Source organism: Fusarium verticillioides, chromosome 6, assembly GCF_000149555.1.
Source record: "Fusarium verticillioides 7600 chromosome 6, whole genome shotgun sequence".
In the NCBI taxonomy this organism is placed as follows: domain Eukaryota; kingdom Fungi; phylum Ascomycota; class Sordariomycetes; order Hypocreales; family Nectriaceae; genus Fusarium; species Fusarium verticillioides.
The window spans coordinates 40,066-66,954 of record NC_031680.1 but is presented as its reverse complement, the minus strand read 5'-3'; the positions used below and the strand labels follow the sequence as shown (position 1 = coordinate 66,954).

The 26,889-nt window shown below is 48.1% G+C and overlaps 10 protein-coding genes across 10 annotated transcripts; 5 read left to right on the top strand and 5 right to left on the bottom strand.

Annotated features, from left to right (window-relative positions):
* Positions 1-451: 451 nt before the first annotated feature.
* On the top strand, positions 452-2,195 carry FVEG_13303 (hypothetical protein; the record flags this gene model as incomplete). The annotated part of the gene is made up of 4 exons (XM_018902674.1): positions 452-665; positions 730-793; positions 851-1,982; positions 2,031-2,195. 4 exons carry the CDS (start codon positions 452-454, stop codon positions 2,193-2,195), a joined length of 1,575 nt encoding a protein of 524 aa, XP_018761464.1.
* Positions 2,196-2,408: 213 nt separating this feature from the next.
* On the bottom strand, positions 2,409-4,652 carry FVEG_13304 (murein transglycosylase). The gene is made up of 4 exons (XM_018902675.1): positions 4,387-4,652; positions 3,812-4,340; positions 3,709-3,761; positions 2,409-3,655 (listed from the first exon to the last, which is right to left on the bottom strand). The coding sequence occupies exons 1-4, from the start codon at positions 4,525-4,527 to the stop codon at positions 2,597-2,599; spliced, it is 1,782 nt and encodes a 593-aa protein (XP_018761465.1). The 5' UTR covers positions 4,528-4,652; the 3' UTR covers positions 2,409-2,596.
* Positions 4,653-5,425: 773 nt separating this feature from the next.
* FVEG_13305 (hypothetical protein) lies at positions 5,426-6,946 on the bottom strand (the record flags this gene model as incomplete). The annotated part of the gene is made up of 3 exons (XM_018902676.1): positions 5,426-6,219; positions 6,277-6,356; positions 6,417-6,946. 3 exons carry the CDS (start codon positions 6,944-6,946, stop codon positions 5,426-5,428), a joined length of 1,404 nt encoding a protein of 467 aa, XP_018761466.1.
* A 1,130-nt stretch (positions 6,947-8,076) lies between these two features.
* FVEG_13306 (hypothetical protein) lies at positions 8,077-10,444 on the bottom strand. Its single transcript, XM_018902677.1, has 2 exons — positions 10,160-10,444; positions 8,077-10,112 (listed from the first exon to the last, which is right to left on the bottom strand). The coding sequence occupies exons 1-2, from the start codon at positions 10,265-10,267 to the stop codon at positions 9,066-9,068; spliced, it is 1,155 nt and encodes a 384-aa protein (XP_018761467.1). The 5' UTR covers positions 10,268-10,444; the 3' UTR covers positions 8,077-9,065.
* Positions 10,445-12,148: 1,704 nt separating this feature from the next.
* On the top strand, positions 12,149-13,898 carry FVEG_13307 (hypothetical protein; the record flags this gene model as incomplete). The annotated part of the gene is made up of 2 exons (XM_018902678.1): positions 12,149-13,684; positions 13,735-13,898. 2 exons carry the CDS (start codon positions 12,149-12,151, stop codon positions 13,837-13,839), a joined length of 1,641 nt encoding a protein of 546 aa, XP_018761468.1. The 3' UTR covers positions 13,840-13,898.
* Positions 13,899-13,963: 65 nt separating this feature from the next.
* Positions 13,964-15,262, bottom strand: FVEG_13308 (hypothetical protein; the record flags this gene model as incomplete). The annotated part of the gene is made up of 4 exons (XM_018902679.1): positions 13,964-14,263; positions 14,323-14,523; positions 14,584-14,976; positions 15,158-15,262. The coding sequence occupies 4 exons, from the start codon at positions 15,260-15,262 to the stop codon at positions 13,964-13,966; spliced, it is 999 nt and encodes a 332-aa protein (XP_018761469.1).
* A 524-nt stretch (positions 15,263-15,786) lies between these two features.
* FVEG_17486 (hypothetical protein) lies at positions 15,787-16,819 on the top strand. The gene is made up of 2 exons (XM_018906739.1): positions 15,787-15,992; positions 16,048-16,819. The coding sequence occupies exons 1-2, from the start codon at positions 15,836-15,838 to the stop codon at positions 16,521-16,523; spliced, it is 633 nt and encodes a 210-aa protein (XP_018761470.1). The 5' UTR covers positions 15,787-15,835; the 3' UTR covers positions 16,524-16,819.
* Positions 16,820-17,470: 651 nt separating this feature from the next.
* Positions 17,471-19,179, top strand: FVEG_13309 (hypothetical protein). The gene has a single exon (XM_018902680.1). The coding sequence runs from the start codon at positions 17,511-17,513 to the stop codon at positions 19,158-19,160; it is 1,650 nt and encodes a 549-aa protein (XP_018761471.1). The 5' UTR covers positions 17,471-17,510; the 3' UTR covers positions 19,161-19,179.
* Positions 19,180-20,459: 1,280 nt separating this feature from the next.
* Positions 20,460-23,359, top strand: FVEG_13310 (hypothetical protein; the record flags this gene model as incomplete). The annotated part of the gene is made up of 8 exons (XM_018902681.1): positions 20,460-20,502; positions 20,556-20,722; positions 20,774-22,118; positions 22,177-22,301; positions 22,352-22,445; positions 22,499-22,639; positions 22,698-22,930; positions 22,988-23,359. The coding sequence occupies 8 exons, from the start codon at positions 20,460-20,462 to the stop codon at positions 23,357-23,359; spliced, it is 2,520 nt and encodes an 839-aa protein (XP_018761472.1).
* Positions 23,360-24,379: 1,020 nt separating this feature from the next.
* FVEG_17487 (hypothetical protein) lies at positions 24,380-24,750 on the bottom strand (the record flags this gene model as incomplete). Its single annotated transcript, XM_018906740.1, has 2 exons — positions 24,380-24,700; positions 24,730-24,750. The coding sequence occupies 2 exons, from the start codon at positions 24,748-24,750 to the stop codon at positions 24,380-24,382; spliced, it is 342 nt and encodes a 113-aa protein (XP_018761473.1).
* Positions 24,751-26,889: the final 2,139 nt, after the last annotated feature.

The following is a 26,889-nucleotide window of genomic DNA, read 5'->3' as shown; positions in this document are numbered from 1 at the left end:
TGAGAGAAAGATAAAAAGAAGGGCAGCGGAATGTCGGGGGGGGAATGCTAAAAAGAGATACGAGTGATGTTGAGTGACGGTTTCTCTTTATCCAGCAAGAAACAAGGCATCGGAAACTAGCGGAGTGTCGGGTCCAAATCCGATGTGTAGAAGTCATGGTTCTATACCAGTTTTCGCCTAGTTGAGCCATTCTTCCCCGCATGGGGAACAAGTCTAAGAGTTTCCTCGCGACCCCGCGAATTAGACCAAACCTTCCCCAGACTCGGTTGGCTTGGAAATGGCCTGGGTCGCAACCGAATAGCATATCATGTCGACAAACTCACCGGCCACCGGAGTGATATAAGATACAAAGAGCACGCTCTTCTTCCCTTTTTTTCCCTTCAAATGATCATCAACAGCATCGCCAACTACTCTTCTGATTGAAATTTGACAATACAACATCAGCCTCACCATGTCCAACACCAGTCAGCATGCACTCGACCAAAAGAGTACCTTCAGCCACATAGACGCAACCGTTGAGCATATGGCAGTCTCTGACAAACACATGCTGGATCAGATCCAAGTGGCCAATGCCAACGAACATAGTCTGACCTTCAAGGATGTCGTTCGAAAGCACCCCAAGATTATCTGGTGGTCTTTCTTCTGGTGCATGTGTGCTGTGGGTTGTGAGTTTTCGCTCGTCGGATGATACCCGCATATCTACTGTGAGATGCTGACTTGTCCAACCAGGGGGTTTTGATACCCAGGTCAACGGTGCCATGGTAGGTGTTCCAGCCTTTCGCAAATACTATGGGTAAGTCACCATTTCATTTCACCCCTCTGATAATATTATTTCTAATCCATGATGAAGTCACGAGCTCAATGGTGACTGGGTGATCCCGGCGGACTGGCTGACCGCTTTCAACATCGTCTCTTCCGTCGGTCAGTTCTTTGGAGGTTTTGCTTGCAGCGCCATCTCCGATAAGATGGGCCGCAAGAAGAGTCTTACTTTGGGCGTTCTTGTTGTGACTGGAGGCATCATGGGAGAGTCCTTTTCTTCCACCCGAGCTGCTTTCGTAGTCAGCAAGCTTATCCTTGGCGTCGGAGTTGGCTTTTACTTGACACTGGGCCCTATCACCTGCTCCGAGATCGCCCCGACTGTCTTACGTGGTCTCTCTACCGCTGGTGTCAACCTTGCCATTGCCGTCGGTCAACTGATATCGAATTCGGTGACTTCGGGTTTTGGTAACCGAGACGACGTTTGGGCTTTCCGAGGACCATTCCTGGCGCAGCTGATCTTTTCTGTCTTCCTCTTCATCGGTAGCTTCCTCTCTCCCGAGTCACCTTGGTATCTTGTGCGAGCTGGAAAGATGGAAGAGGCCAGAATTGTCCTTCAGGATCTGTATGGATCTGAATTTGAGGCATTGGAAAAGCTTCAAGCCATTCAGCAAACAGTCGAAGAGGAGGCCACCATGGCTAATCCTTCCTACATCTCGGCATTCAAGGGCACTGATAGAGTTCGTACATTTATTTCTATCGGTGTCTTTGCTTGTCAACATGCCGTCGGTATCATTTTCGTCCTCAGCTTCTCCACCTATTTTTTCCAATTAGCTGGACTCAATACGCAAAAGTCTCTGAACCTTGGTGTTGGTGTTACCGCCTGTGGTGTAGCTGGCAATATTTGCTCGTGGTTTATTGTGAACCGCTTTGGCCGCCGCCCTATCTTTATCCTGGGAATGTTCGCCTGTACGACCATTCTTCTTCTCATCGGTGTTCTCGATGTAGTGCCAACAGGTGCCGCCAAGTGGGCTATGTCTGCTCTGACTGTTATCTTCTCATTTGTGTACTTCCTCACGATTGGCGCGGTAGCATTTGTTTTACTGGGGGAAGTCTCCTCCCTGTCCCAAAGGGCGCGAACAACCGCTTTGGCCACTGCAACTCAGGCTATTTTTGGTATTATTATGTTCTTCGCTGTTCCATATATGGTCAATCCTGACGCTGGCGTAAGTTTTGCCCTGTTCTTGAACGACTGAATATGCTAATTGTTTTAGAACCTCGGCGGCAAAGTTGGCTTTATCTTTGGTGGACTCTCGGCCTTTGCTTCCATTATCTGTGTTTTCTATATCCCCGAGCTCAAAGGACGGACTTATCAGGAAATTGATACAATGTTTTATCGCCAAGTTCCTCTGCGCAAGATGGGATCTTATACTATATAATACTTAAACAAGACTTACTTTATTCTAAATCTTTAATATTTGGAAAACGAATATAAAAATTTTAGATATAGTAACTAGGAATTTATAATCCCTAAGATCTCTATTGCTGAGAATCTCGTTGAGCTAAAAGCTCATCTGCCTCGCTTTTATCTTTCCGAGAGCGGACTGCATTCACAGCATAAGCGAGAGATTTCGCGCACTTGCAACACAGGTCTAGTAACTTCGTCTTATGTTTTGAAGCATTCGGCTGGCCCTTGTCGAAGTACAGAGCTTTTGAAAGTGCAGGAAGGGCATCTTCCGATGGTAGGCAGCCGCAATACAAGGCAAGGTAATATCTATATAGTAATAGGAATAAATACAAGCTTTGGCAGCATTATTACAGGTAGTTACAGATTGTATCCTTAGCAATATCTGCAAGCCGTATCAGGACAGTATCCATGATTACAAGTATAACTGCACAGTCCCTTGTAGCTATCATCAAGACCAGTGGCAGGGCAGCCTTCACGACCATTAGAAGCTGGAGGGGATACAGCTGTTCCATACCTGGTACACTTGCATTGAGCTGGTGGGCAGTAGTTATAGGCACAAGTGAACTTGCAAAGACCAAGATAGTTACTACTTTGACCGTCTGCTACAGCGCCCTCAATGCAAGCCTCTCCGTTCCCTGGGTCAGTCGTCGTGGGGGGTTCATTTCCTTGTGTCGGGGAAGCTGGGTTGGTTCCGAGAGAAGGCTTAGGCTGGCACGTTGTGACACGTAGACCGACAGTCAACGACGCGAGACCACTGCTATCAAGAGGGTCAGAGAAGCTGGCGGCAACGGTGCCAACATAGGCATTAAAGTTGTACAAGCCGCAGGGGCAGACAGACGTGATGTCCATGAGTGAGGTATCGGATAAGACGTTATTGCTGCCACGTTTGAGAGTGAATGTCTGCTTGCCAAGGCCGGCATCGACCTTGATAAGAGTAGCTCCAGCAGGAACCTCTTTTGTAACAGTGTTGCTGCCTGATTTGATGATGACCGTTCCAGCAGACTGGAGCAGACTCACGACATAGACAGTGTCTTCCATTGTTTGCCATCCATCCGGGCGGCCCTGAAAATAATTCTCATTCGGCTTAGGTGGCGCTCTGCCAGAGGTTGTATCGGTAGCATCGCAGTTGAGGGCCTTCAGATTACGGCGATACCAGTAGATAATCTGATCCTTTTCGACATACTTGACCACGTTGGTGTCTTTGTTCTTATATGCGGCGATAAAGGGTTTAGAGAGATCAAGCCAACCGTTGTGAGGCATATCGTTGGACCATTTGGATGCTCCATCGTCGGTGTGTTTGTTTTTGAGGGGTCCGATATAGTGAGACTCGCCATAGTCGTTCCAGGTGAGAATTTCAACCATAGGGAATCCATTCTGAAGAACCTCGTTCCAGCGGTCAAAGATGAGTGAGCCGCTCGGGAAGACCCAGTTCTGATATTGTTATTCCTTTAGCCATTCCTTTTCCGTTACAAGAGGGAACTCACCTTGGACCAGTCGACCTCAGGACCATAGTGAGTAAAGAACCAAGGCGAGATAGCTAGTTGTGAGTCAGTCACCTGTACTATCATGTAGACGGGGGATACTTACGAGCCATGTACTTTTTGTTTCCAAGCCAGTTCGTGTAACTCTTGTCGCCATCGGCGACACTGACACTCTTACCATCCTTAGGCGCCTTGTTATTACCATCGTTTGGCCAGCCCATCCAGTTCAGAGCACCATCAATACCATTCGTAGAGCCTCCCCAAGGAGTAAAGTTGGGGACGAAGAAGATATTAGAGCCAGAAGCACTTCTAACACCGTTGGCATCGAGGTTATCTCCTGCAAAACTGGAAACAAAAACTCTGTTGTCAATGCGTAGCTGACCTGGTCGGTCGGCATACTTCTTGACCTTCTGACCAACAGCGGCTGCATCGCCAACTGACCAGAAGTGAAAGTCGAATGAGATGAAAACCTTCATACCATTACGGTCGGCAGATTCATACGCGTAATCGAGCTGTGCATCCGTGTAATCGTCGGTGCCGATGTTGAGGGCAAAGGCGTCAATGCCAGCAGACTTTGCACGCTTCATATCATCGTCATAATCGGCAGAGTTTTGTCTGTTGCCAACAATGCCAATCTCGCGGTGTTAATTGAGTATGGGTGTGAGGGGTGGATATGCATACCATGAAATGAGCGAATACCAGACGATCGCTCGAGGACGCTCTTTCAGCGAGCGATCGACTGTCAAGAGCAGCACCTTGACAAATTGTAACCGCGAAGCCTGCGAGGCCAAGGCCCTGGAATAGACGAGAAACAAGAACCATAGCGAACTATGTTCGACTACCAAACTGTTGATCGTTGGTTTGTCAATGAACCGAAGGACTAAAGAGCAGAGTTTGCTGCTTTTATGTACATTTTTAATGTTGAAAAAACAACGCAGGTTATACGGAACACGCATGCTGACGGTGTAGGGAAGGAGATTGCAACGCTGTGGATCAGGAGATCCATCGATGTGCTGTGGGCTGACACACTGTTTCATAGATTAATGGTGTGTTTGAAAGATATTAATATACGCTAATCTGCAAGATCAATCCTGCAAATTACAGTAAGGTACATACTAAAACATTAGACAAATGAGTATTCAGCGGTATTTTGCCCATACCTTTCCTCCTAAAGTCCCTTGTCTGAGAGTCATCAGATAAATGCCCAGAGGAGTCTCCATTTCGACCATGTCTATGAGCTGCAACCGAGCATAATACGAGGCTGACAGGGTTCTGAAGGATTCACCTGCTCCGCACTGTCGGCCATAATAGGAAGTCAGTTGCCATTTTGCCCAAATTCGCGGCAATCCCGCGTCATTATTTAGTCACTATACACAAGTTCCCAAGAAACAGTATGTGAAATGCTAGTCAACGTGACTAGGGACGCATCAGCCATGAGTCGCAAACGTGTCCCACTAATCACTCAATGCATCATTAGGGCCGAAGCGGGTAACCTTGAGAAACAAGGTATCAATCGCTTGTTCGTGCGAGGCGAAATCGGAGAGCAGTAAACTGAAGAAACCTTCATTGCTGGCAGCACTCACAAGACCCAACCACGCTAACAAGACAAAGGAAATCGGCCAGTAACTTCCTGATAATGAACTTGCTCGATTCGACTATTTTTCAAGTATCTAGCATGGCAGACCAAATGCCAACTATCCGAACAGATTGCATCTTGCTATCAATGACCAACTGCAAACTCAAAAGCCCAAGCAGTGTTCTTATCCGCATCTGTCTGGTAAACAGCAAACGTCACCGAATTTCCAGAATAGGTATGTGAATACACTCCTCGATCAGTGGGGGCTGAGACTCCTCCATAGTGGCCATTATCAACAAATCCATAGGTATGGATAGCAAGACTGCCTGAAGTTGGGAGACCCACGGAGCTGAGGTTGTTGATGGTGATGTACCAGGTACCAGTGACGATATTTACACCGGTTAAAACGCGAACCTTGTCTTTTCCGATAGTTGCATACACGTCCAGCTTTCCATCCCCGCTGCCAGTCGTGGTGGCTCGAGTGCCGGTCATGTTGAGGTTGTAATACTTGTAAACTTGGTACTCGCCGTTGGGGACGTACCCTCCAGCAGTGCAGCTGTTGTCATCGGACTTGCCTAGCAGAGACGCCATGAAGTCGTGCAAGTGGCATCCGCTGAGCCAGTTTCCGCGAAGCCCGATGTAGTTGTATCGCTCCAGACGCGAGATCCACCAGGCTGCACCTGTCGCAACCTGCTGCGAGAATGTGGCGTACTCGTTGATGTTGACCTGGTTGTCGGGTGCATTGTACTGCTGACGAAGTGTTTGCCAGTTACCATGGTCATTGGCCACATCGCCGGGTTCATCATGCCACGTCCACTGGTCGGGAACTACCTTGTTCGCCATGACGTATTTCACAAATGCCACCCACCAACTGTTTGAGGTCGAAGGCTGTCCAGCACTGGAGGGACCAACTAGCGGAACATTATTAAATGCGGAGGCTGGTAGAAGTACTAGAGTTAGTAGACTCTCTCTGTGTTAAACCCATCAAGACATACAAGATCGAATGCGTTTGTAAGTGCGATCCCACATCTGCAGATATTGATCTTGGCTGCGTTTCCAAAAGTAGCCATCTGCTCTGTGTGTGCTGTGTCAGAACTAATACTGGCCTGTATCATAATACAAATATTCCACTTACTCGTTCCAGATGTCAATATCCAAGCCATCCAGCATGTTGTTAGATTGCAAGTCACCAAGCAGTTGGTTCAAGAACTTGTCGTAATCTGTCCAATCGCCATTATCGCCGGGCCAGGCTGTGGTTGAAGTTGCATGGTCAGTGCCCCAGATATCATGGGGTAAGAGCTGGAACCTGGCACCAAACTTGCGAGAGGTCAGATAGTTCTGCTTGGTCGAATTGAATCGTGCGGTATAGGCTTGAAGGCCCTGGACCCAGCCGCCCTCGCTCATCTGTGCGCCTCCGGCACGGGCATAGTTGAAGCCCATGTCGGTGTAAAAGTGATCAGGGATCTGACTTGGGGATTGGCCAAACCCGGAGTCAGGAATGCCGTAGATAAATCCAGAAGCCAAGTGCTTCGGCGATCCACGGCCCTTGGAGAGGTCGACTGTAGCCGTGTTGGATGATGTTTGGCGGCGCTCAAGGGCGGATGAAAGGCCCAGCTGAGGTAGCGCTGCCAAGGCCAACAAGCCGCTGATAGTCAGACGCCGCATAGTTACAAGGAGGTGTCGACCTTGAAGAGGATGTAAGATACTGAGATTGGAATGAGTAGTGAATACTCTGTTGTAATGTAGAAGGTTGAACGAGAAGCCATAGAGATGTGTTATGGAATTGAAAGCATACTTATACTTTGACAAATTAGTGGCGTCACGGAACTCGGCAGCTTAGCTGGTTCCCGCATCGTCTACCCCATGGGGGCGGATGAGGCGTCCGGCATTGCTTCAGAGGCGTGAAGGCCAAGAGTACTTCCATGGCTCTGTAGCGATGCTCAGTAAGGCCCCTCTAGTCTGCCTACTCTAAAAGGCCCGGCCCAAGTCAATATGTCTTTCCGGTGGGAGGCTTCAGTCTACTGGAGGATTTATGTTTAGTGGGGAAAGTCCGGTGGGAGGAGCCGGGAGAACACCAGGGTGTCTGCACTCGCATCATTAAACAATCCAAGGGTAATAATATAGCGGGGTAATTCAAGAGAAGTTTTCATGCGTTCCAATCGTTTCGCAAACTTTGTCTGAAGGTGGGATGACCCAGATTGGTGCCCGTTTTGTTGATCTTTTATGGCAGAATAAGAACAGACCGAAATGGCAAAGGCATATGTGACTCCATTTGGCTTGGTATCTTTGCCCAATGCTTCGCTAATGTGCTTTGCCTAAGTCGCGGACCCGGGCCTGAGCACTGAGGGCAAGAAGGAATGCAAGTTAAAGTGTCTCGGCAATACAGCAGCTTGTCGAAGATATAAAGCTAATAACGACTGACGGCAGTGTATATGAATATTAATAAGTTACAGATTCACTGTGCTCGACTAGTTCATATAGGCGTCTCAGAAATATAAATTTAAAGATTTATTTAATACAAAAACATATCGGGCCAACCCGCACTATAACGACAGCACAGTCAGCCGTCTGTTTTGTCACTAGTGTCAAAGCCGATGAGGCATTTCTCTAAGCTGCAAAGTATCAGGCTTCTCGCAATTTGTAGATTTCTATTAGTGACGCAGCCTCCTCTTCAGTACAGATGCATATGCATGAGGTAATGCCAAGGCACGTGAAATACCAGCTTTTACTAGCTCTGAGCTCTGCACAAGTGCCTTGTTTTAAGTTGGCCAAGTCCAGTCACTCGTATGCTCTTGACTCGTTATCAGATCCTTTGTGATCCTTATGCTTAAGAAGGATTTGCAGATCTCGCGAATTGACCAGTCAGGAAAGCAGAATTGGGTAAATATGTCTCAGCTTGTCGATCCCCAGTGATCCTTCGCATATCTGGATCCACAACCCCATCTCAGCTTGTTGAGGATGAAATAAATGATGTCATTGAATGTCTAAGCAGATACATATGGCTCTTCTACTTCAAGAATAAAAGCCGGACGTCCTCCGTGAATCTGTCTCCTAAGTGAGACTTCAACAGACCGAAAACCAGCCAGTACTCCTCATCTAAGCTTAACAGGCCACCGACAGCCCACTCAATATGAAGGTACGTTGTCAGAAGCTTTCATGCTCAGCATTAACGTTTGCAGTTCTCTCTCATTCTTTGTGCTCTTATTTCCCTGGTTTACGGATGTAATGCCCCTCGGGAAGTTGGGTCGAACCCCAACTGTCTAGGAGGAACATACACGGACTGTGCGGCCGAGAAACAATCTCTATGCACTCTCGAGTGCTTTAACCAGCCACCTGGGCAATGCACTACTGGTTGCACAACGCGGGCTCAACAAGAGTGTCAGAGAGATTGCATGGCAATCAACAACTGTGATGACTGTATCGAGCATCTCTTGATCATGGGTGGAGCAGAGTCAGCGGCACTGGAAGCTTGCTCACAGCCAGGTATGTATCCAAAAGCCCCATGATGAAGCTAGCCAGACCAAGCTAATGAAACTATAGGGGACTCTTACTACTGCAACTGCGGTTGATTTCTAGCAAATTTGATCGCTAGGTAATGGATCACGTGTACAGAAATTCTGGAGCGCCATCATAGGAGATAATAGACGCATCTATTGCATCTTCATGTCACAAGGGAGAGGTGGCAATGGATAGCAGAGAGTTCCACGTAGCAAGAGCAAGACGACGTAGAAAGAGTCATTCAGAAGTTCATTTCCCAACTAAATTAGCATAAGAAGTTATTGACCTATTTGCCGTCCTTCAAGTAACCGAAAGATAGGGTGGGGCTGATGAAGCCAGCCTCCTTGGGGAACACACCGTAGTCCCAGATGGTGTAAAAGTTCTTCAGGAAGCGAGGGCCAATCAAGGCAAATCCCTCAGCGCCAGAATCCATTGGCGGCCAGCAAGCATCGTCCCTGTTGGCAAAGCCAGGAAGAGCCAGTTGATCGCCAGTGATGTTGAGGAACTTGCTGTCTCCGTAGTAGCCAACCTCGAAGGCAATAGACCAGTCCTTGGTGAACTCGCTACAAAGAGGAATGTGCTCGCCCTTGAGAATCGCCGTCCAGTTCATGCCGATGGATTCGTAAATCTCCTCGATCTTGGACTCCGGAACAGTGATACCCGAGGCTCCAGTATCAAAGACAACGGAAACATCGAGGTCAACCTTGGTCTTCTTCGCAGAGCAGTTCTTTCCCTTTCGTGAGGCGGTAGTGCTGTGAAGAACGGATCGCCAGACGTCGTAGTCGTTGGAGTTGGTGTTGATAGGAATCTCGATCAAGTCGCCCTTGATGTATTCCTTCTCCTTTGAACCTCCGAGGGTGAGGACACCCTTTCCTGCCTTGCCGTGGGTATCATCGCCGTCTTCTCTCGAATAGTAAAGGCCGAATCGAGGTTCGTCCATCTTCTTCTCCGCCATAAGAGTCTCGAAAACTGGTGTAGCGCCGCCATCAGCGATGCTGCCAAAGGCCATACCCATGAAGCCGGCAGCGGCCAGCGAAGACCAGTCGCTCTCGTTGGCTGCGATAAACTTGGATTGCCAAGTTAAGCCATGTGCCTCAAAGCGCTCCTCCACGGTCGGACCAACGACCTTTCCTCCGAGATAGTCAATGGAAGCGGACTCTCCTGTGTATTTGCCAGTAGAAGATGCGGTGAAGTTATATCCGACTCGGCCCTTTCTGGAATGAGGGCACTCTGTGGCGCACTCGCTGTCGATCATCCAAGTTGAGGCACTTCCGGTGTCGAAGCGAAGGAGGAAGTCCTGCTCGGGCTTTCCGACGCCGACCTTGACCATTTTCTATCAAAGTCAGTTTTCGTCTGTGCAACATGATCTGATCAACATACATAGCCATCCTGAACGTATATTGGCATGTCCAAGACGGCAGCTGAGGCTGCGCCGAGAAATGTCGAGGTGGCCAAAACGGCCGAAGCAAAACGAGCGATAGAACCCATCCTTGTATGAGGTCAATGATCAGGTCGAGGTAAGGCGAAAGGGGGATGGTCGTCAACAAATTGTAGGTGGTTGCGCTATCTTATAGGCAGAATGCCCCATGTGACGTATTGCGCACAGAACGAGACTAAGTGGCTAGTGACTCCATAAACACGAACCAATCTCGGTTGCTGTAGCTATTATTAGGATGAGCAAAGCTAAAGTACCGTATTTACTTAATATCCCTTACATAGTTTAGAGTTATGCACTTCGCAATCCATTTATACGTAGATCCAAGCCCATCATAGCCGAAAGCCTCGAATTATCTCTCACCGTATCGGTTTATCACTCACAGCAAAGTCCCAGATCAGCAGTCTGCTATATACTCGATTCGAGCACAGGCCATGGGCGAACGAAAGCCTGGCGCATGAAGTCAGACATTGTTTATTAAAGAAATTAAGCCAATGATCTAAGAAATACTAAACAGATAAATTGTCCATCTATTGTTATAGTCTTACTGATATTTAATCAATGGAGAGAGGATCGGATGCTCAGTGCATGATATTTTTGAGACATGCTAATGAACTTAGCGTTTGGGCAGTCTTGGCTTAATACGAGAAATCAGGGTTTTTTAGTGGGCAGGCTAGGCAGGATTCCACTGTAGCCGGCCGGAGATGCCGAGGCTTGGATCCTGTATTGGGGGTGAGAGCTTCAGGGTAGCAAAGTCTGTATTTAAATCTTGGAAACATACTGGTGTCTCAGTATGCTTTCTGTATTATCAAAAATATATAAGAGGCTCTTGCATCATAAGCTAGGTAACTATAGTTTCTGAGAAAAAGACAAACAGACTAATTGGCATATAAATATTATGCCGCATTAATAACTCGCGAAACAGATTTGGTGTACTTCATGAGATGGACGCAATTCAATACGCGAGCACAATTTTCCATATGACGAGACATTCCTTCTCGCAGACCGCGCGACAGCGATCTAGATATCTCCTTGGGCCTTTACTGATAGAACCTGAGCGAGAATCTATCCGAGAAGCAACTGATGTTCGATCTAGTGTTTGAACTTCCCGTGATTCAAGACATACGTCATAATTGTGTATCTGCCCGTCTAAACATTTAACCTGGCTTTGAGACATTACGCGCATTATGTGCTAGAATCGTGCATTGCAGCACGATGTGCAAAGGCAGCCTGAGAAAAACGCGAATCTGAAAACCGGCTTGAATGCCGAAGTTAAAATTTAAGGAAGACGCAGAAACATGGTATGATTGGTGGGATTCATGCATCTCCGTCTAACGATAAAAGTGTCCAATCAATAGCCGACATTAGTCTCGGCAATGGCAGCGAGCATACTTGTTCTAGAAAGGTTCGAAACCTACTTCTCAACGGCTCTAACCGTCTTTGGACTACCACTTCGTCTGATTAATCATGACAAACAGTGAGAATTTGCAAGCCGACTGCGATGCGACCTGTCAAACTTGGCCCCAACACAGTGCTTGAGGGACATGACGAGTGTTTCACGGCAAACCCGGACCACCTGACTAATGTAAACACTCTATCTTATCAAGCATTAGATCGGAATATGAAGTCAAATCGGCCAACTATGAGGATCTCAACTCATTGGAGCATGAATTAGCTACCATAGCACCCACCATCTGCCCGGCGTTATTGCGTAGACAGTGTATAGACTATCGGCCTTGGTTAACGAAAATGCCTTGGTTTGTCTCCATCGATGAAACCTCATGAGCTAAGGGTCTTGAAATCTTACAATGGGGCGACAAGATCGAGTTTTCAGCACCTAACTTCTTAAGAAACCGGATTCCCTCGCCATCGATTGACATTCCCATGCCACTCGTTATCAATCTATAAAGTGGATCGTCATTTTAAGGCTCGTCATGCGCTTCTCATCTCTTTCGGGCGTGTCTGCCCTTACGTTGGCTGCTCTCACGGCACTGGCCTCATGCAAGCCCGCGGATTCTACCTACGATTACATTGTTGTCGGCGGTGGTCCCGCTGGCCTGATCACAGCTGAGCGACTCTCAGAGGCCAACAAGAAGGTACTGCTTCTCGAGCGGGGACATGGTTCAACCGTCGCGACTGGATCCAACCACACTCTATCTTGGGACTCCTCCCTTACCCCAATCGACGTCCCTGGTCTCTCATCTGCCGTTGGTGGACTTGATATATGGAACGAGTATATGTGTGATGATACTGCTGCATTGGCCGCTTGCGTTCTTGGTGGCGGTGTCACCGTCAACTATATGGTCTTTGTGCATCCTCCTGCTCGCGACTTTGACGACAAGTGGCCCAAGGGTTGGAAATGGAAGGATGTTGCACCGGCAGCCGACAGACTATATGCTCGCAACCAAGGCACTCTAGTCCCCTCCAAGAACAACGAGCGATACGACCAGGGACTCTACAACACTTTGTCTGGCTTTTTCGATAAGCTGGGCTGGAAGTCGGTCGACATGATTAAGCAACCTAACGAGAAGTACGAGGTTTACAGCTGGCCATCCTGGAATGTCAAGAATGCCCTGCGAGCTGGGCCTGTCAGGACTTATCTCCCCCTTGCCCAGAAGCGAAACAACTTCACTCTTCGCATGGGCTCCAAGGTCATTCGCGTTGTCCGATCTGGCTCACGAGCGACCGGCGTCGAGGTTGAAACTGCTGCAGGCAAGAAGGAGATTTTCAAGCTTTCCAAGAACGGTCGCGTTGTTCTTTCTGCTGGCGCCCTCACAACTCCTCGCCTGCTGTTCAACTCGGGCATTGGCCCCAAGAAGCAGATCCTGACTGTCAAGAAGACTGGTGTTATTCTTCCTGCCGAGAGAAACTGGATCAGCCTTCCTGTCGGCGAGAACCTCATGGACCACCCCATTTTCACATTCACTGTCAAGACTAGTGGTACTTGGGGCATGCTCGACACCGACAGTGTCTTGAACGGCACCGATACCAAGAACATCGACCTATACGAGAAGAAGTCCTCTGGAGTACTGACTCAAGGCCGTCATCGCATGATCTTCTTCAGCTCCAACAAGGGTTCCGATGGTGTCACTCGATACTTCCAGGGATCGTGTGCCGCTGCAGGTGATGGCATCGCTTCTATCAAGGTCTACATGACCCACGGTCTGACGTCCGCCGGTGTTCTGGGTATGACCGAGAAGGGCAAGACTGTCATTGAGAAGTCTCCTTACCTGCAAACAGATGGAGATGTCGAGGCTGCAAAGTCTTTTGTTCAGGATATGGTTGAGAAGATCATCAATTCTTCATCTCGATTTGTTCTTCAGAAGGATACCAACGCCACAGCTATCATCCAGGCTGTTACCAGCGGAAATCACTATGCGGCTACTACCAAGATGGGTACTGATGATGGGCGCAAGGGAGGCTCATCTGTTGTTGACACCAACGCCAAGGTATATGGCATGGACAATCTTGTAAGTGTATTTTGTCTCTTTCTACCAATCTACTTACTGATTATCTCTAGTTTGTCTCTGATGCCGGCATCCACCCCGACCTCCCTACCGGCAATATCCAGACGATTGTCATGGTTGCCGCCGAAGCTGCAGTTGCCAAGATCCTTGCTTGTTAAGGAACCTGAGCTTTATAAAAGGATCCTTATAAATACATAAAACTAGTACTATCGGAACGTATTTGAGATAATTTTATAGTTTAAAACATTGTAATAAGTGCGCGTAGCTTCTAAGTAAGTTGTCTCAGACACTTTTAACCACCTCGATGCAGACCTTGCCGAAATGCTTCATGCTCTCCAAGTATTCGAAAGCATCTCTGGCCTCTTCAAGGCTGAAAACCCGCCCATCAATCACTGGCTTAATATTGTTAGCTTCGATTGCACGATTCATCTCCTCGAATTGCACGCGAGGGCCCACGTATGCAATACGTGTAGTGCAGAACCTGAAAAACATATCCATAAGAACTGGCTGCTCTTCAGGGTGAGTACCAGCTCGTACTCCAACGACAGAGATTAGCCCGTCCATCTTCAAGGCAACCAAAGACTTTCAAATTCCAACACGTCAGCGGTAGCACATCAAAAGCATGAGAGTGGACCTCATACCTGTTTGAGAGTCGCGCCGCCTCCGATTTCGACCACGATGTCAACTCCCTCCTCTTCGGGCGTAAGGGCCTGCGCTTGAGCACCCCAATCCTCAACTTCACGATAGTTGATGACATGGTTAGCCCCCATTTCTTGAAGCTTTTTGGCCTTTTCGGCCGAAGACGTGGTCGCAATGACTTTGGCACCAGCTGCCTTGGCGAACTACAGTCCAAGTCAGTATGTTGTCCTCTCCTCTGGTCAATATAGGGCACTGAGACTCACAAGGATAGCAAAGGTACTTACACCGCCAGTACCCTGCGTAAGAACCCACTGTCCCGGGCGTAGAGGCCGCCCTTGGGCGCCGAACAGAGCGTTCCAGGCAGTCAGCCCCGCCACCGACAACCTGCTGCCCTCAATAAAGCTGAGGTTGCATGGGAGAGCAATTACGTATTGTGCTGGAATAACGACATATTCTTGAAAGACACCATGGTACGCGTTTCCCAATAGTGCGCCCATGTAGTGCGGTTTCATCGGACCAGATTGATGTGCTCCGTTCATGATTGTAGTGACTCTGTCGCCGATCTGGAAGTTCTGGACATTAGATCCGATGGCAATAATAACCCCAGATCCATCCGAGACAGGAACGACACCTTTCAAGGAATGTTCGTAATGGCCCTGAATGCATGTTAGATATGACTCGAGGTGGATGAGGATACAGAAAGCCAAAGACAAACCCTAGTGGTGCCAACGTCGTGGTTGTTCAAGGAAATAGCATGAACTGGATTGACGTGAGTAGGAAAGAAAATGACCGGAACAGAGTAAATAACTTGAGTGATCTCTTCCTCTTTATCATGACGTCGTTGGGCCCAAGCTGAGGGATAGGCGCCACCTGTATCTCAAGCCCGGACGGGCCATCGAATCGCTTGACTACCCACTGTGTCGAGTTTTGCGGAAGAGACATGTTTAAAATGCAGTTATAGATGTTTCCGTCGGGCAAGCCTTCAGCAGTGAACAGGATTCTATTTAAATACTTAACTTCATCCTGGAATCATCGGCCATCAAAGCTACTCCGAGACTGCGGACTATTCCCTGTCTCCCTTGAGAGCTATGACAGGGCAGCGTGAATCATCATTGGTCAGGAGCCGGACACTAATGCAGCTTGCTTAGGTATGGGGAGAAGTTAGTTGGGAAGTTACAGGTGGCCTGGCGCTAATGCAGCATGCTTGGAACAAAGCCATATACATACGATAGATAAGTAGGTTCTGAATAAAGCCCGGAGCAGCCAGAGCCCCGGATTCATGCTTGGTGACAACGTGACCATCATCAACCAAAACGCTCACGCTAATGCAAACTGCTTAGAAATTCTAACTTAATAGAACTAGCTCGTTCCAACCTGACTCATTGTGGGCCCTCAAGTTCTCGCCAGAAGTTTCACGACATACATCAGCGAAGTGGAAAAGGAGTTTCTCAAACTCGGCGGTATTCCCAGCTCTTATTTCTGACAAATTCTAGTTTGAAGCAAGCTACCACAGTCATGGAGTATCCAGCCAACATGGCTGCCGCCCCTCTCATCAAGTTAAGTGACATGGCACAACTTAGAGAGATACGTACCGCGAGCGAGGACTGGACTGGCATAACAAGCACTTCTAAGAGACGGAAGCTGCAGAACCGCTTGAACCAAAGGGCATATGGTGAGAATGGGTTGGTTTTAGAAGCTGTACACCTGCTTATACTATGGGACCGCAGAAAGAAGAAAAGCGTCAAGGCGATCGGCATCACTACAGCCAGAGCAAGGCAGCATACCTCGTTACGCTACCATGGCCACGCCGGATGCATCGGAACAATCTACTCCTCAGTACTTGACTATGGTAGAACGTCCCGCAGGCTACACGCCTAAATCGGGCTGTGTCCTCCTCCGCCCGGACGCCCAAGGCGCAATCCGCCAGTTCGTCAAAAAGGCCTATGAAGATTATGTGCTAGGCTGCCCGCAGCCATGGTATCTGTCAACTCTCATACAGGTTAACGTCTTCAACGCCCTTGTACAGAATGGCATAGCACTGGGGTTCTCAGACCGTTGGCAGAGAAAAGGTGTCATCTCGCCCTTCTCTATAATCGGACCATTGGAGCCTTGTGACTCTTACCCAGAAAATCTTCAACCAACAGCCTTGCAAAGGACTGTTCGCCATCATCCGTGGATCGACCTTAACCGAACACCAAAATGAGGGATAACATCCTGCCCTCACTACAACACCTGGATAAGGATGAGCTATGCAGCGACCTGCTCGATGTTAAGCCTGGCTTGGATGAGAAGCCGAGCCTCGTAGTTTGGGGAGACCCTTGGGATATCCGTGGATGGGAAGCAAGTGATTTATTTATACAGAAATGGGGATGGATGCTAGAGGGATGTCGAGATATCCTTCAAGCTACTAATTACTGGCGTGAGAGCCGAGGAGAAGACAAAATGCTTTTCTAGAGGGTAGATAATGAATTTGGAATGTAGTGTTCCATGTCGCTGCAGATATCCGTCTGAGACTCATTGGTTCGGCATTTACGTATCCCTATGCTCACTGTCGAAGCTTGCTTTCAATGAATCCCTACTGGTTCTTAGTAGCATACCACTAACAGTCATGGATAAACTGCGGTAAACGCTTTCTGTATGCCTGACTCATCTGCCGAGGCCCAAGAGCAACCAAACCATTCTTCAAGCTGTTATTCCTTTATGAGTCCTAAAGAAGCGTATCGAGCCTTGGAATGAGATGGGGCTCTTGGCTATCGGCGATTTCGGGGTACTAAATCTAAATGCTGTTTGCTCGCCGTGATGGTAGCTTCATGACCTGACGTTTTGTGGAGGCATATCAGTAGGTAGCGAAGAAGCCAATGACAACATTGGGTAAGGTTTAGCAAGGCAACTATAATAGCCAGGAAAATTTTGCGGAATTTCGGGCCATTTATGTATGATTATTTATGTCATCAAGCCCAGAAATATCACCGGCTCCGGCTGTGAACGTGATTGCCATCGTACGATGTTTCGACGCAGAAACTAGATCGCCGTACCAGGAAATCAGCGCTAGATTCGGTGTTTACTTTATACTGCGATTTGCCAATTGGAAACAGAAAAGCAGCAATGAAAGGGCTCTAATTCTGCGAATCATCAGTCTCATATTCCTCTCAGAAATTCTCAACTTCTAATCATATTAACGTATTCTGAGATGCCTCGGAGAATTATTATTATTGGTGGCGTTGCGGGTGGTATGTCCGCGGCCACCCGTCTTCGGCGTCTTGACGAATCAGCCATCATTACTGTATTCGAACAGGGAGCTTATACCGGCTTCGCCAACTGCGGCATCCCCTATGCGCTGGGCAAGGTTATTGAGCATGACGAAGAGCTGATCCTACGCACACCAAATGACTTCAAACAGCGATTTAACATTGATGTTCATCTTCGCGTTGAAGTCATCAATATCGATCGTGCAAGACATTCGGTCAGTGTACGGACTGAAGGAGAAGATCGGATTCATCAATTTGTATACGACAAGCTCATCCTTGCTCAAGGCGCCGAAGCATTTCGCCCTCCATGTGCTGGGGCGGAATTGGACAATATTGCCACAATGCAGACAATCGCTGACCTCCAAAAGGTTCACGATTTGCTGTCAGATCGCAATGCTAAGCATGTGTGTGTGATTGGAGCCGGTTTCATCGGTATCGAGGTTGCTGAGAACTTGCGAAAGCTTGGAGTCGATGTTTCAATTGTCGAGTATGGATCGCATGTCTTTCCGCCTATTGATGGCGAGATGGCTGAAATACTTCACTCAGAACTCCGCGACAACGGCATTGAGTTGTTTCTGAACGAGTCAGCCCAGAAGATCGATAAATCCCAAATCATCTTATCTAGTGGACTCGTGCTACCCGCCGACCTGGTGATTTTGGCTGCAGGTGTCAGGGCCAGAATAGGTCTGGCAAAGCAGGCAGGTTTAGTAATGGGTGCGACCGGAGTCAGCGTCAACACTCACATGCAAACCTCTGACCCTGACATATATGCAGTCGGGGACATGGTTGAGACTCAAAACAATATCATGGAAAAGCCGGCAATGCTCGCCCTGGCTGGTCCAGCCAACAGACAAGGTCGAATGGCGGCTGACCATATCTGCGGCAAAACGGTGAATTACCATGGAAATTTTGGCACATCCGTCTGCCAGGTATTCAGTCTGACTCTCGGATTTGTCGGACTTTCGACCCAAGCACTCCGCCAACTTGGTCATGATCCTCTTTCAATCACGGTGCATCCTCCTGACCATGCAGGATATTTCCCAGGCTCACAGAACATGACTATCAGACTTGCCTTCCAGAAGGAAACAGGGCATATAATGGGAGCACAAATTATAGGCAAGGGTGGTGTTGACAAAAGAATAGACGTGCTGGCGACAGCAATGCAGTTTGGCAGCACGGTCTTTGATCTTGAGCATCTTGAGTTGGGATACGCGCCACCATATGGCTCGGCAAAGGATGCAGTCAATATGGCTGGCTTTGTGGCATCCAATGTTCTTCGCGGAGACTGTAGGATTGTCCAAGCTGAACAGCTTACCAGAGAAAAATTCGACAAACTGCAAGTTGTGGATGTCCGTTCTCCCGAGGAATTTGCTCGTGGTCATCTTCACCAGGCAGTCAATCTTCCGCTCAATGACCTGAGACATCAGTTGGCCACGCTGGACAGTTCAAGACCAACTCTGGTATACTGTCAAGTTGGTTACCGCGGCTATTTGGCTTATTGCATTCTCAGACAGCTCGGGTTTGATGTCGTTAATCTGGACGGGGGCTTCAAGACTGTAATTCAAGGAGGATATCAATCCTTATGTAGTTAAAACTTGGTTTTAAACTGAATACACTAAAAAGGGTTAATTAGTCTTATAAATTCCGCGTTTGGCGCCCTGGACTATTTAACTCTAGGCACCAAGCTGATTGCGGTGGCTGGTTTAGGCACAACAGTCTTTATAGTTTATACTCGCATTTATACATATGTCCTTTGTGCTCCAAATTAGGTTGGCCCTCCCAGTATACTGTATAAGTCCCTGGGTAGCTGGAATAGTCAACGGTGCACTTTATACAAGTGTGAGAAATGTGGAGCCCGGGGATGGCGTTGGCCTCTGTAGGACTTGAAAACATTTTGAATTGACTGGGCAGCGACACAAGAGTCATAAGGAAGCAACCCTCATCAACCATCGCGCTAGCTGCAACGAAACCGTGGCCAATACGTACTGTTGTTATCAATAACTGTGGTCAAGTCCAGAATCCATTCCTAAAGTAGCCCAAATCTTCTCACCTTCAGATTCTCCGACTGCACGGTGGACTGACCGGGAAAGATGCACGGGGCTCGCATGAGCACAAACGCGCGTGAGATCTCTTGCCAAGGCTGACGGCAATTATGGCGCCAACGTTACACTGTGAGTGCAGAGGACCTTGGGTGGTGGGGGTTCACCGTCAATCTGACTGGCTGTGCCTGAGCAGGGGAGCCCACTCCCGGAGCATCGTGCCGCTGAACCACTATCAGATGATTGCGGGGAGAAAAGGAGCATTAACCTCCGACACCTGCTTCTGGAAATCACGGACCTTGCATGTACGCATTGGGCAATATAACAATCTTGGGTGAAGGAAGCACGTCAAAAAGAGTCTGACCGAAGATACGGCAAAACTACGTGCATAAGGGTATGAGCCACCAAATTCGAAATGCCAGTGTTCTGTAATTACTAGCAGTGCTATTTCGAGTTGCTAGATCTGATAGCTAATGCTTGCATCGCGCCCCTTACTCACTCGTTCGGCTCTTGTAGAATGAAGGACCATGAGTTTGTTTGGGTCAGAGGAACTGCCGTCGCAGATTGATGGTAAGCATAAAGATAATGTTGGAAATAAGGCCCGGATCTCCGTCATCAACTGGGGAAAGGGATAAGGTTCGTTTCATCCGCCACAGACCCCTGCTAGGGCACACCCTGTTTTGCTCTCTTTCGGAGCGTACAATGTAGCATCTAAATACGGCATCGGTCCTTGGTCATTTTCGACTGCCTCATGGCTAATCATGGCTCCCTTCGATATATGAAGGCCGCTTCTGCCCTGCTTTTCTAGTCTAGCCACGGGCTTCACCAATCGTCGACCGGGGATTCGTCATCATGATTTTCTACCGCTCGCTATGGCTTCTAGCCCTAGCGCCTCGTGAGTCTCAAGGTGTTTCGCTTCGGCAGTTTTAGAGTGCTGACCTTGAGAAGTTACCCAGTATGTGTCTGCACAACAATCAACGCCCGCATCCTATACCGACCCTGACACTGGGATCGTGTTCGACACATGGACTGCATCCGGATCCCGCATGACTTTCGGCTTCACTTTCCCCGAGGATGGCCAGACCACAAACGCCGATGAGTTCATTGGATACATTGTAAGGCACTATTCGGTATCGATAGCTATACGTCTCTGACCATGTACACAGAAATGCACGACTCCTAGCGGCAAGGGCACTGGATGGTGCGGTCTCTCCTACGGCGGACCCATGACAAACTCGCTCTTACTCATGGCCTACCCTCATGATGGCGATATTCTCACGTCCTTCCTCTGGGCCAACGCCCAGGTCGAGCCTGTCCCGTACAAGGGCAAGGCTACTCTGACCCAGATCTCTTCCAGCATCACTGCGGATGGGTTTACTCTTATCTACCGCTGTCAGGGCTGCACTTCCTGGTCCCAAGACGGGAACTCGGGCCAACTCGCTACTACGTCTTCGATCGCTGTCCTCGGTTGGGCTCATAGCACCACGGATGTGATTGACCCTGAGTGTCCCCGTGAGGCCAGGATGCTCCAGCACGAAACTCAGAGCATCTTCGGTGGCCAACTCACCAGCAACGCTTTCAATGGTGATTATGACAAGTGGGCTAAGCTCGCCACTAAGGTTGTCGACGGCAACTGCGACGGCGGTAGCACGCCAACTTCTACCGCCACTGCTGAGCCTAGCTCTACAGCTGCACCTACTGGTACCCCCGTCCCGGACGAGACATACGATTACGTTGTTGTCGGCGGTGGCGCTGGTGGTCTCCCCATCGCCGACCGTCTCAGCGAGGCTGGCAAGAAGGTTCTTCTCATCGAGAAGGGACCTCCATCTTCAGGCCGTTGGGGCGGTACCCGTAAGCCAGACTGGCTTGGAGGCACCAACCTAACTCGCTTCGATGTACCAGGTCTATGTAACGAGATCTGGGCAGACTCTTCCGGTATTGCCTGCCCCGACACCGATCAGATGGCTGGATGTGTTCTCGGTGGAGGCACCGCCATCAACGCTGGTCTGTGGTGGCGTCCCAATCCTCAAGACTGGGACTTCAACTTCCCCGATGGCTGGAAAGCCAAAGACATGGCCACGTACGAGCAGCGTGTTTTTGGTCGCATTCCTGGTACACGTTACCCATCAATGGATGGCAAGCTGTACCTAGACCAGGGTTTCAAGGTTGTCGCTGGAGCGCTTAACAAGGCCGGTTGGAATGAAGTCAACGCTCTTGAGAAGCCGGGTGCAAAGAACCGTACTTATACCCACCCGCCTTTCATGTTCTCCGGAGGTGAGCGAGGAGGCCCCCTTGCTACCTATCTCGTCTCTGCCAAAGCGCGGAACAACTTTAAGTACTGGACCAACACCCAAGTCAGACGTGTCGTTCGCTCTGGTGGTCACGTAACCGGCCTTGAAGTCGAGCCCTTCTCTGGCGCTGGGTATGTAGGTACCGTCAAGCTCACTCCCGAGACTGGTCGTGTTGTTCTTGCAGCTGGCACTTTCGGTAGTGCCAAGATCTTACTTCGCAGTGAGTCTTCTCTTCCCATATACTGTTAGAGTTTGTTAGTTCTAATAATGCTTCATAGGTGGTATTGGCCCAGATGATCAGCTCAGCGTTGTCGCCAACTCTAGCCGCGATGGTGGCTCCATGATCGCCAAGGAGCAGTGGATTAACCTCCCTGTTGGTTACAATCTCGAGGACCATACCAATGTAAGTGCATATCGCAGAGTAACACGATTGTCCGGCTAACAGTATGACAGACCGACACCGTTATCAAGCACCCCAGCGTTGTGTTCTACGACTTCTACGAGGCCTATGATAACCCAATCCCCTCGGATAAGAACAAGTACCTGGGTCAGTATCAATGATCTTCTGCAGCTTAACTATCAAGACTGACTTGGAGGTAGATGCACGCTCTGGCATTCTCGCTCAAGCTGCCCCCAACATTGGCCCAATCATCTTTGACGAGATTTCTGGTGCTGATGGCCGCGTCCGATCTATGCAGTGGACTGCTCGCGTGGAGCCCAGTCTCGGAGAGACTAGCAACAGTAAGTACACCTTGACGATTAGTGCAATTTGCTAGACCAAACCTAACTCGTACACCAGAGTCCATCACCATTAGCCAGTATCTCGGCCGTGGTGCCAAATCACGCGGGCGCATGACCATTACCAGCGCTCTCAACACCGTCGTCTCTGGTAACCCATACCTCAACGATGCAGAAGACAAGAAGGCTGTTGTGAAAGCCCTCGACAACCTTCGTAAAGCTCTTTCTGGCGTGGAGGGTCTAGAGTGGCTTCAACCCGCTCCAGGTGTCACTTCCCAGAAATACGTCGATGATGTAAGTGGTCCATGAATGTTTGCCGGCGTTCAAGACACGGTCTAATAACATGAATAGATGGTAGTTTCGTGGAGCAACCGCCGTGCCAATCACTGGATTGGAACCAACAAGCTTGGCAAGGATGATGGTCGCTCAGGTGGAACCGCTGTCGTTGACCTCAACACCAAGGTCTATGGCACTGACAACCTCTTCGTCGCTGACGCTTCTATCTTCCCAGGCATGGTCACCACCAACCCGAGTTCGTACATAGTCACTGTCGCGGAAAGGGCCAGTGCCGCTATCCTAGCCCTTCCCGTCTCCAAGGCTCAGGGGCAGTACCAACAGTGCGGTGGCAATGAGTGGACCGGGAGCATGCAGTGTGGAAAGGGCTTCTACTGCAAGGTTCTTAACCCGTTTTACTCTCAATGCTACCCTGATTCCAAACGATAAGGCTGGAAGGTGCAGGACATCTTGAATGGTGCTGTCAGGCAGTATCAGCTTGAGGAATAGCCAAGCTTTCTTACTAAGATAGGGCGAAGTCGATAGAAACTACACTTCATTAGGCAAGCGTTTTTGTATATACTTTACTACAATTCTGGCATCCTGATACACAATAACAAGCTCCCAGCTTATAACGTTGATTGAGCCTTCTCGATTACTTTGTAACACGAGCTCCATCAACCCCGCGATTAGTCGCCATAAGGGGACAATCGCACGCGTAGCGGAATGTCGGAGGCTAGTTGCCCGCGTTTAGCAGTCTCCTTTCGGCAGCTCTCGGAGGCATGACTTGTAGTGCCGATTGCCAAAAACGCTTATTCTACAGGCTCAGCTACGCGGTGAGTGGGGCTGGGTTATCCTTATCTCCTTCGAAGAATGTCTATCTGAATAATGTATACGAAGCTATAATGGTTATTCGTGGGAGCTTGGCCATTAAGGGTTATAACTGCCGGACAATTCACAGGGGGGGGGGGGGGGGGGTCTATTCCCCAATATGAGTAAGCCTGCTTAGGTTTGTTATCAGTAACTCCAGTTATAGATAATGTAAATATCGCCCCCTATTAGTCTGGGGCAAGTTCTATTATATTATTATTAGTCACGGGGGCAAGAACGTGTTTTTTATAAAGTATATAAGTATTTAGGGACTCTTAACAGCTTCAGGCATTATAGCTATATATACTAGTTATAGGAAAACCTTTAAATGTATTTCTAGATAGTATATTTTATATTAGTATTAATATTATTATAATTTACTAGCTTGACCTGTTAATAACAGGGGATATACCTGTGGGATTTATAATTGCGTTAGGTCTACGCTTTTTTTAAAATAGTTAATATAAAGTACTTTATTCTTATAAAATCTATTAACTAAACTTAGATACAGACCCCTCTTCCAGCTGTTGGACGCCTGCAGACGTGACAATCAGTATAAGAATGACAGGTAACGGCATAAAAGCATCGAGGGTAACTGCATTAGTGGTAGGGTCCAATCTCTACGGCTCGCCTCTTTAAAGTCTCTGTCTCTGCTTCGACCTCTATATCGTTATTTTCTAATTCTTTAATCAGGTCGTCAATCTGTTTAGTCATTTCCTCATCTGTCGCAACAACAATCTTCCCATTGACTTCAATGACATTGCCACCATACTTTTCAACCAAGGCTGTATCGTGGTAATTCGCACCTACTTCATGAAGTTGAACCCAGTTTGTGACCCAGATAGCATCTTTGGGAATCTCAATTGAGTATTTGGCCCTCACAAAGCTACCAGAAAGCAGAACTTTAAAGGAAGGAGGATCCTGGTCACTTATTAGACACTGACTCTAACTTCATCGTAGTAAAGAGACATGACTATACCAGTCATCATATGGATAGAAGGTAAAGAGACTTATCGGCGGTTGTTGAACTCGACAATACTGAGTATAGTTGTGCCTGGCGTTTAGTAGAATACTGTTTACCTCTTGCAGCTCTTATACTTAAGATTCTAAGGAAATCACATGCCAGAGGCTGGGTAGGTATTGCAGTCGTTGGCCGACAATAATTAGAGTTTAGTTAAGCTAAGGACCAACATACATAAATCTTCAGTAAAACGAACAATCCTTTAAAACAAATTACCGCAATAGCAACTGAATAGCCTGTGTTCTTAAACAAAAGCCTATATATTAATTTAAATTTAACTTTGATCTCATTAAATACCAGTTTACAGTATGCTTTTTGAGTTAAGAAAGTAAAGCTAGCATTACTATAGCAAGAGGGCGTAACAAGTAGTCTGTACTTAGTATAAAGATACAGGTAATGTCTCCAGTAAGATACAGGAAGCACCATCATGTATTCATACAATGCTCATGTAGTGGATCGTGTTCGGAACTCGGCACGCCAAGTTGGTTAATACGTTCGATTTCGCAGGTAAAGTCCATATGCATGTTGGTTGCTCTCTTCCCATTTAGGAATATGATCTGCTTAAAGGTTGCCGAAAGCCGAGTGTGATGGGATCATTAGAGAGAGATCTCGTATGGAAGTTTACGAATCCCACAGTTTGTCGAGCCATCTCTTGATGGCTGGCCAACAGGCTATGTGCTGTTGGGTCGAAGGGAACTTCTCGAGTTGACACGGAGCCGAGAGCGCTCTTGAAAAGTCACAATAGTTGGAGCTTGCTAATTTAGCCAATTGAAGGATTCAGGGGCCAAGTCGTGTTACGTAACTATTACGTGACATCACTAATGTAATTGGGTTTATTTAAAGATAAACCCAAGCCCATTGTTCGGTCTTTATCTGTCACAATTCATCACGACTTAACATTCAATGAAATCCTCTTCAATTATGTCTCAATCTAATTCAGAACATCAAAAGGCGACTTATGCTGGACCAACTTGCCCGGGCATTGCATATCAAGACCTTTCGCCAGAACAACAAGAAATGAGCGATATTTTATATAAAATGGAGTGCCATGACCTGGATCTACTAGGCAGTGTACACCTCGGCCGTGACGGGATTTTCTGATACCTTGATGCTGATTGCAATATCCACTATGCAATTGCTCTAAGGCCTGCATTGATAAAAGCTTTACTAGACCGCAGCCATTATGACAAGGAGGAAGAGAGATTCTTTCGCGGAGTCGATGGAACGAAAACTCCGAAAGAGCAGTAGTACAATCCACTTCCTGGTATTCTTCCTGAACCGCTATCTATGAAGCGTCAGGAAGAGGGCCGAGAGTTTCTACAGAAGAACCAAAGGAAGATCGACCAGAATCGCGAGGCTTCGAGGGATTATAAGGAACGTCTTGTATTTATCGAGTCAGACCATAAGCTTGAGTAAATGTACTGGAGTGTCGACAGTTGGAAACTTGGACCATGGCGTAAGCACATGTGTTTCAAATTGCTTAAACATGCCGGAGCGTAACAGCCATAGAGCTTTCCATAACTGCAACACCATTACTAGTTGATCTAAGTTTTCTGTCTGACTATGCACTTCAACTTCATTTCCGGGTGATTTATCCAAGTGTCGGGATCCCTCTTCCATTCTTCGGCTTGGTCATCGGTTAGTTGCAATTCATAACCCTCTACTAAATGAACCAGAATTACTCTCAACATCACATCCGCCACAAACCTTCCCATGCACTGCCGCGGCCCAAAACCGAACCTCCAAAACTGATACCTGGCTTTGACTGGACTGAAAGATAGATGACGCTCTGGACGATATTCAAGGCCGTCTTCTCCCCAGAACTTGTTTCGCTGATTCAGAGCATATGCGTCGACGATAAAGTTAGTGCCAGCGGGGAAAAGATAACCGTTAATGACGCGGTCTGTAGGAATTGCCTGCGGAACAGAAAAGGCAGCGAGGGGCCGTAGCCGGGATGATTCTGAGATACATGCCGATAGATAGGTGGTTGAGTCTGTGAAGTAGTTGTTGAAGTCTCCTCCCTTTGGGCTTTGTTTCCATTCTCGTACTTCAATCAGGATATAACATTGGTGTTCAGGATTGGCAGCTA

Bases quoted from the DNA above. Each gene is read 5' to 3' on its own strand.
- FVEG_13304 (XM_018902675.1), bottom strand. From the start codon at position 4,527: ATGGTTCTTGTTTCTCGTCTATTCCAGGGCCTTGGCCTCGCAGGCTTC. The intron at 4,341-4,386 runs GTATGCATATCC...TAACACCGCGAG, and splicing joins TGGTATTCGCTCATTTCATG to ATTGGCATTGTTGGCAACAG. The intron at 3,656-3,708 runs GTGAGTTCCCTC...TAACAATATCAG, and splicing joins CTGAGGTCGACTGGTCCAAG to AACTGGGTCTTCCCGAGCGG.
- FVEG_13306 (XM_018902677.1), bottom strand. From the start codon at position 10,267: ATGGGTTCTATCGCTCGTTTTGCTTCGGCCGTTTTGGCCACCTCGACA. The intron at 10,113-10,159 runs GTATGTTGATCA...TGACTTTGATAG, and splicing joins TATACGTTCAGGATGGCTAT to AAAATGGTCAAGGTCGGCGT.
- FVEG_17486 (XM_018906739.1), top strand. From the start codon at position 15,836: ATGGAGTATCCAGCCAACATGGCTGCCGCCCCTCTCATCAAGTTAAGT. The intron at 15,993-16,047 runs GTGAGAATGGGT...ATGGGACCGCAG, and splicing joins CTTGAACCAAAGGGCATATG to AAAGAAGAAAAGCGTCAAGG.
- FVEG_13309 (XM_018902680.1), top strand. From the start codon at position 17,511: ATGCCTCGGAGAATTATTATTATTGGTGGCGTTGCGGGTGGTATGTCC.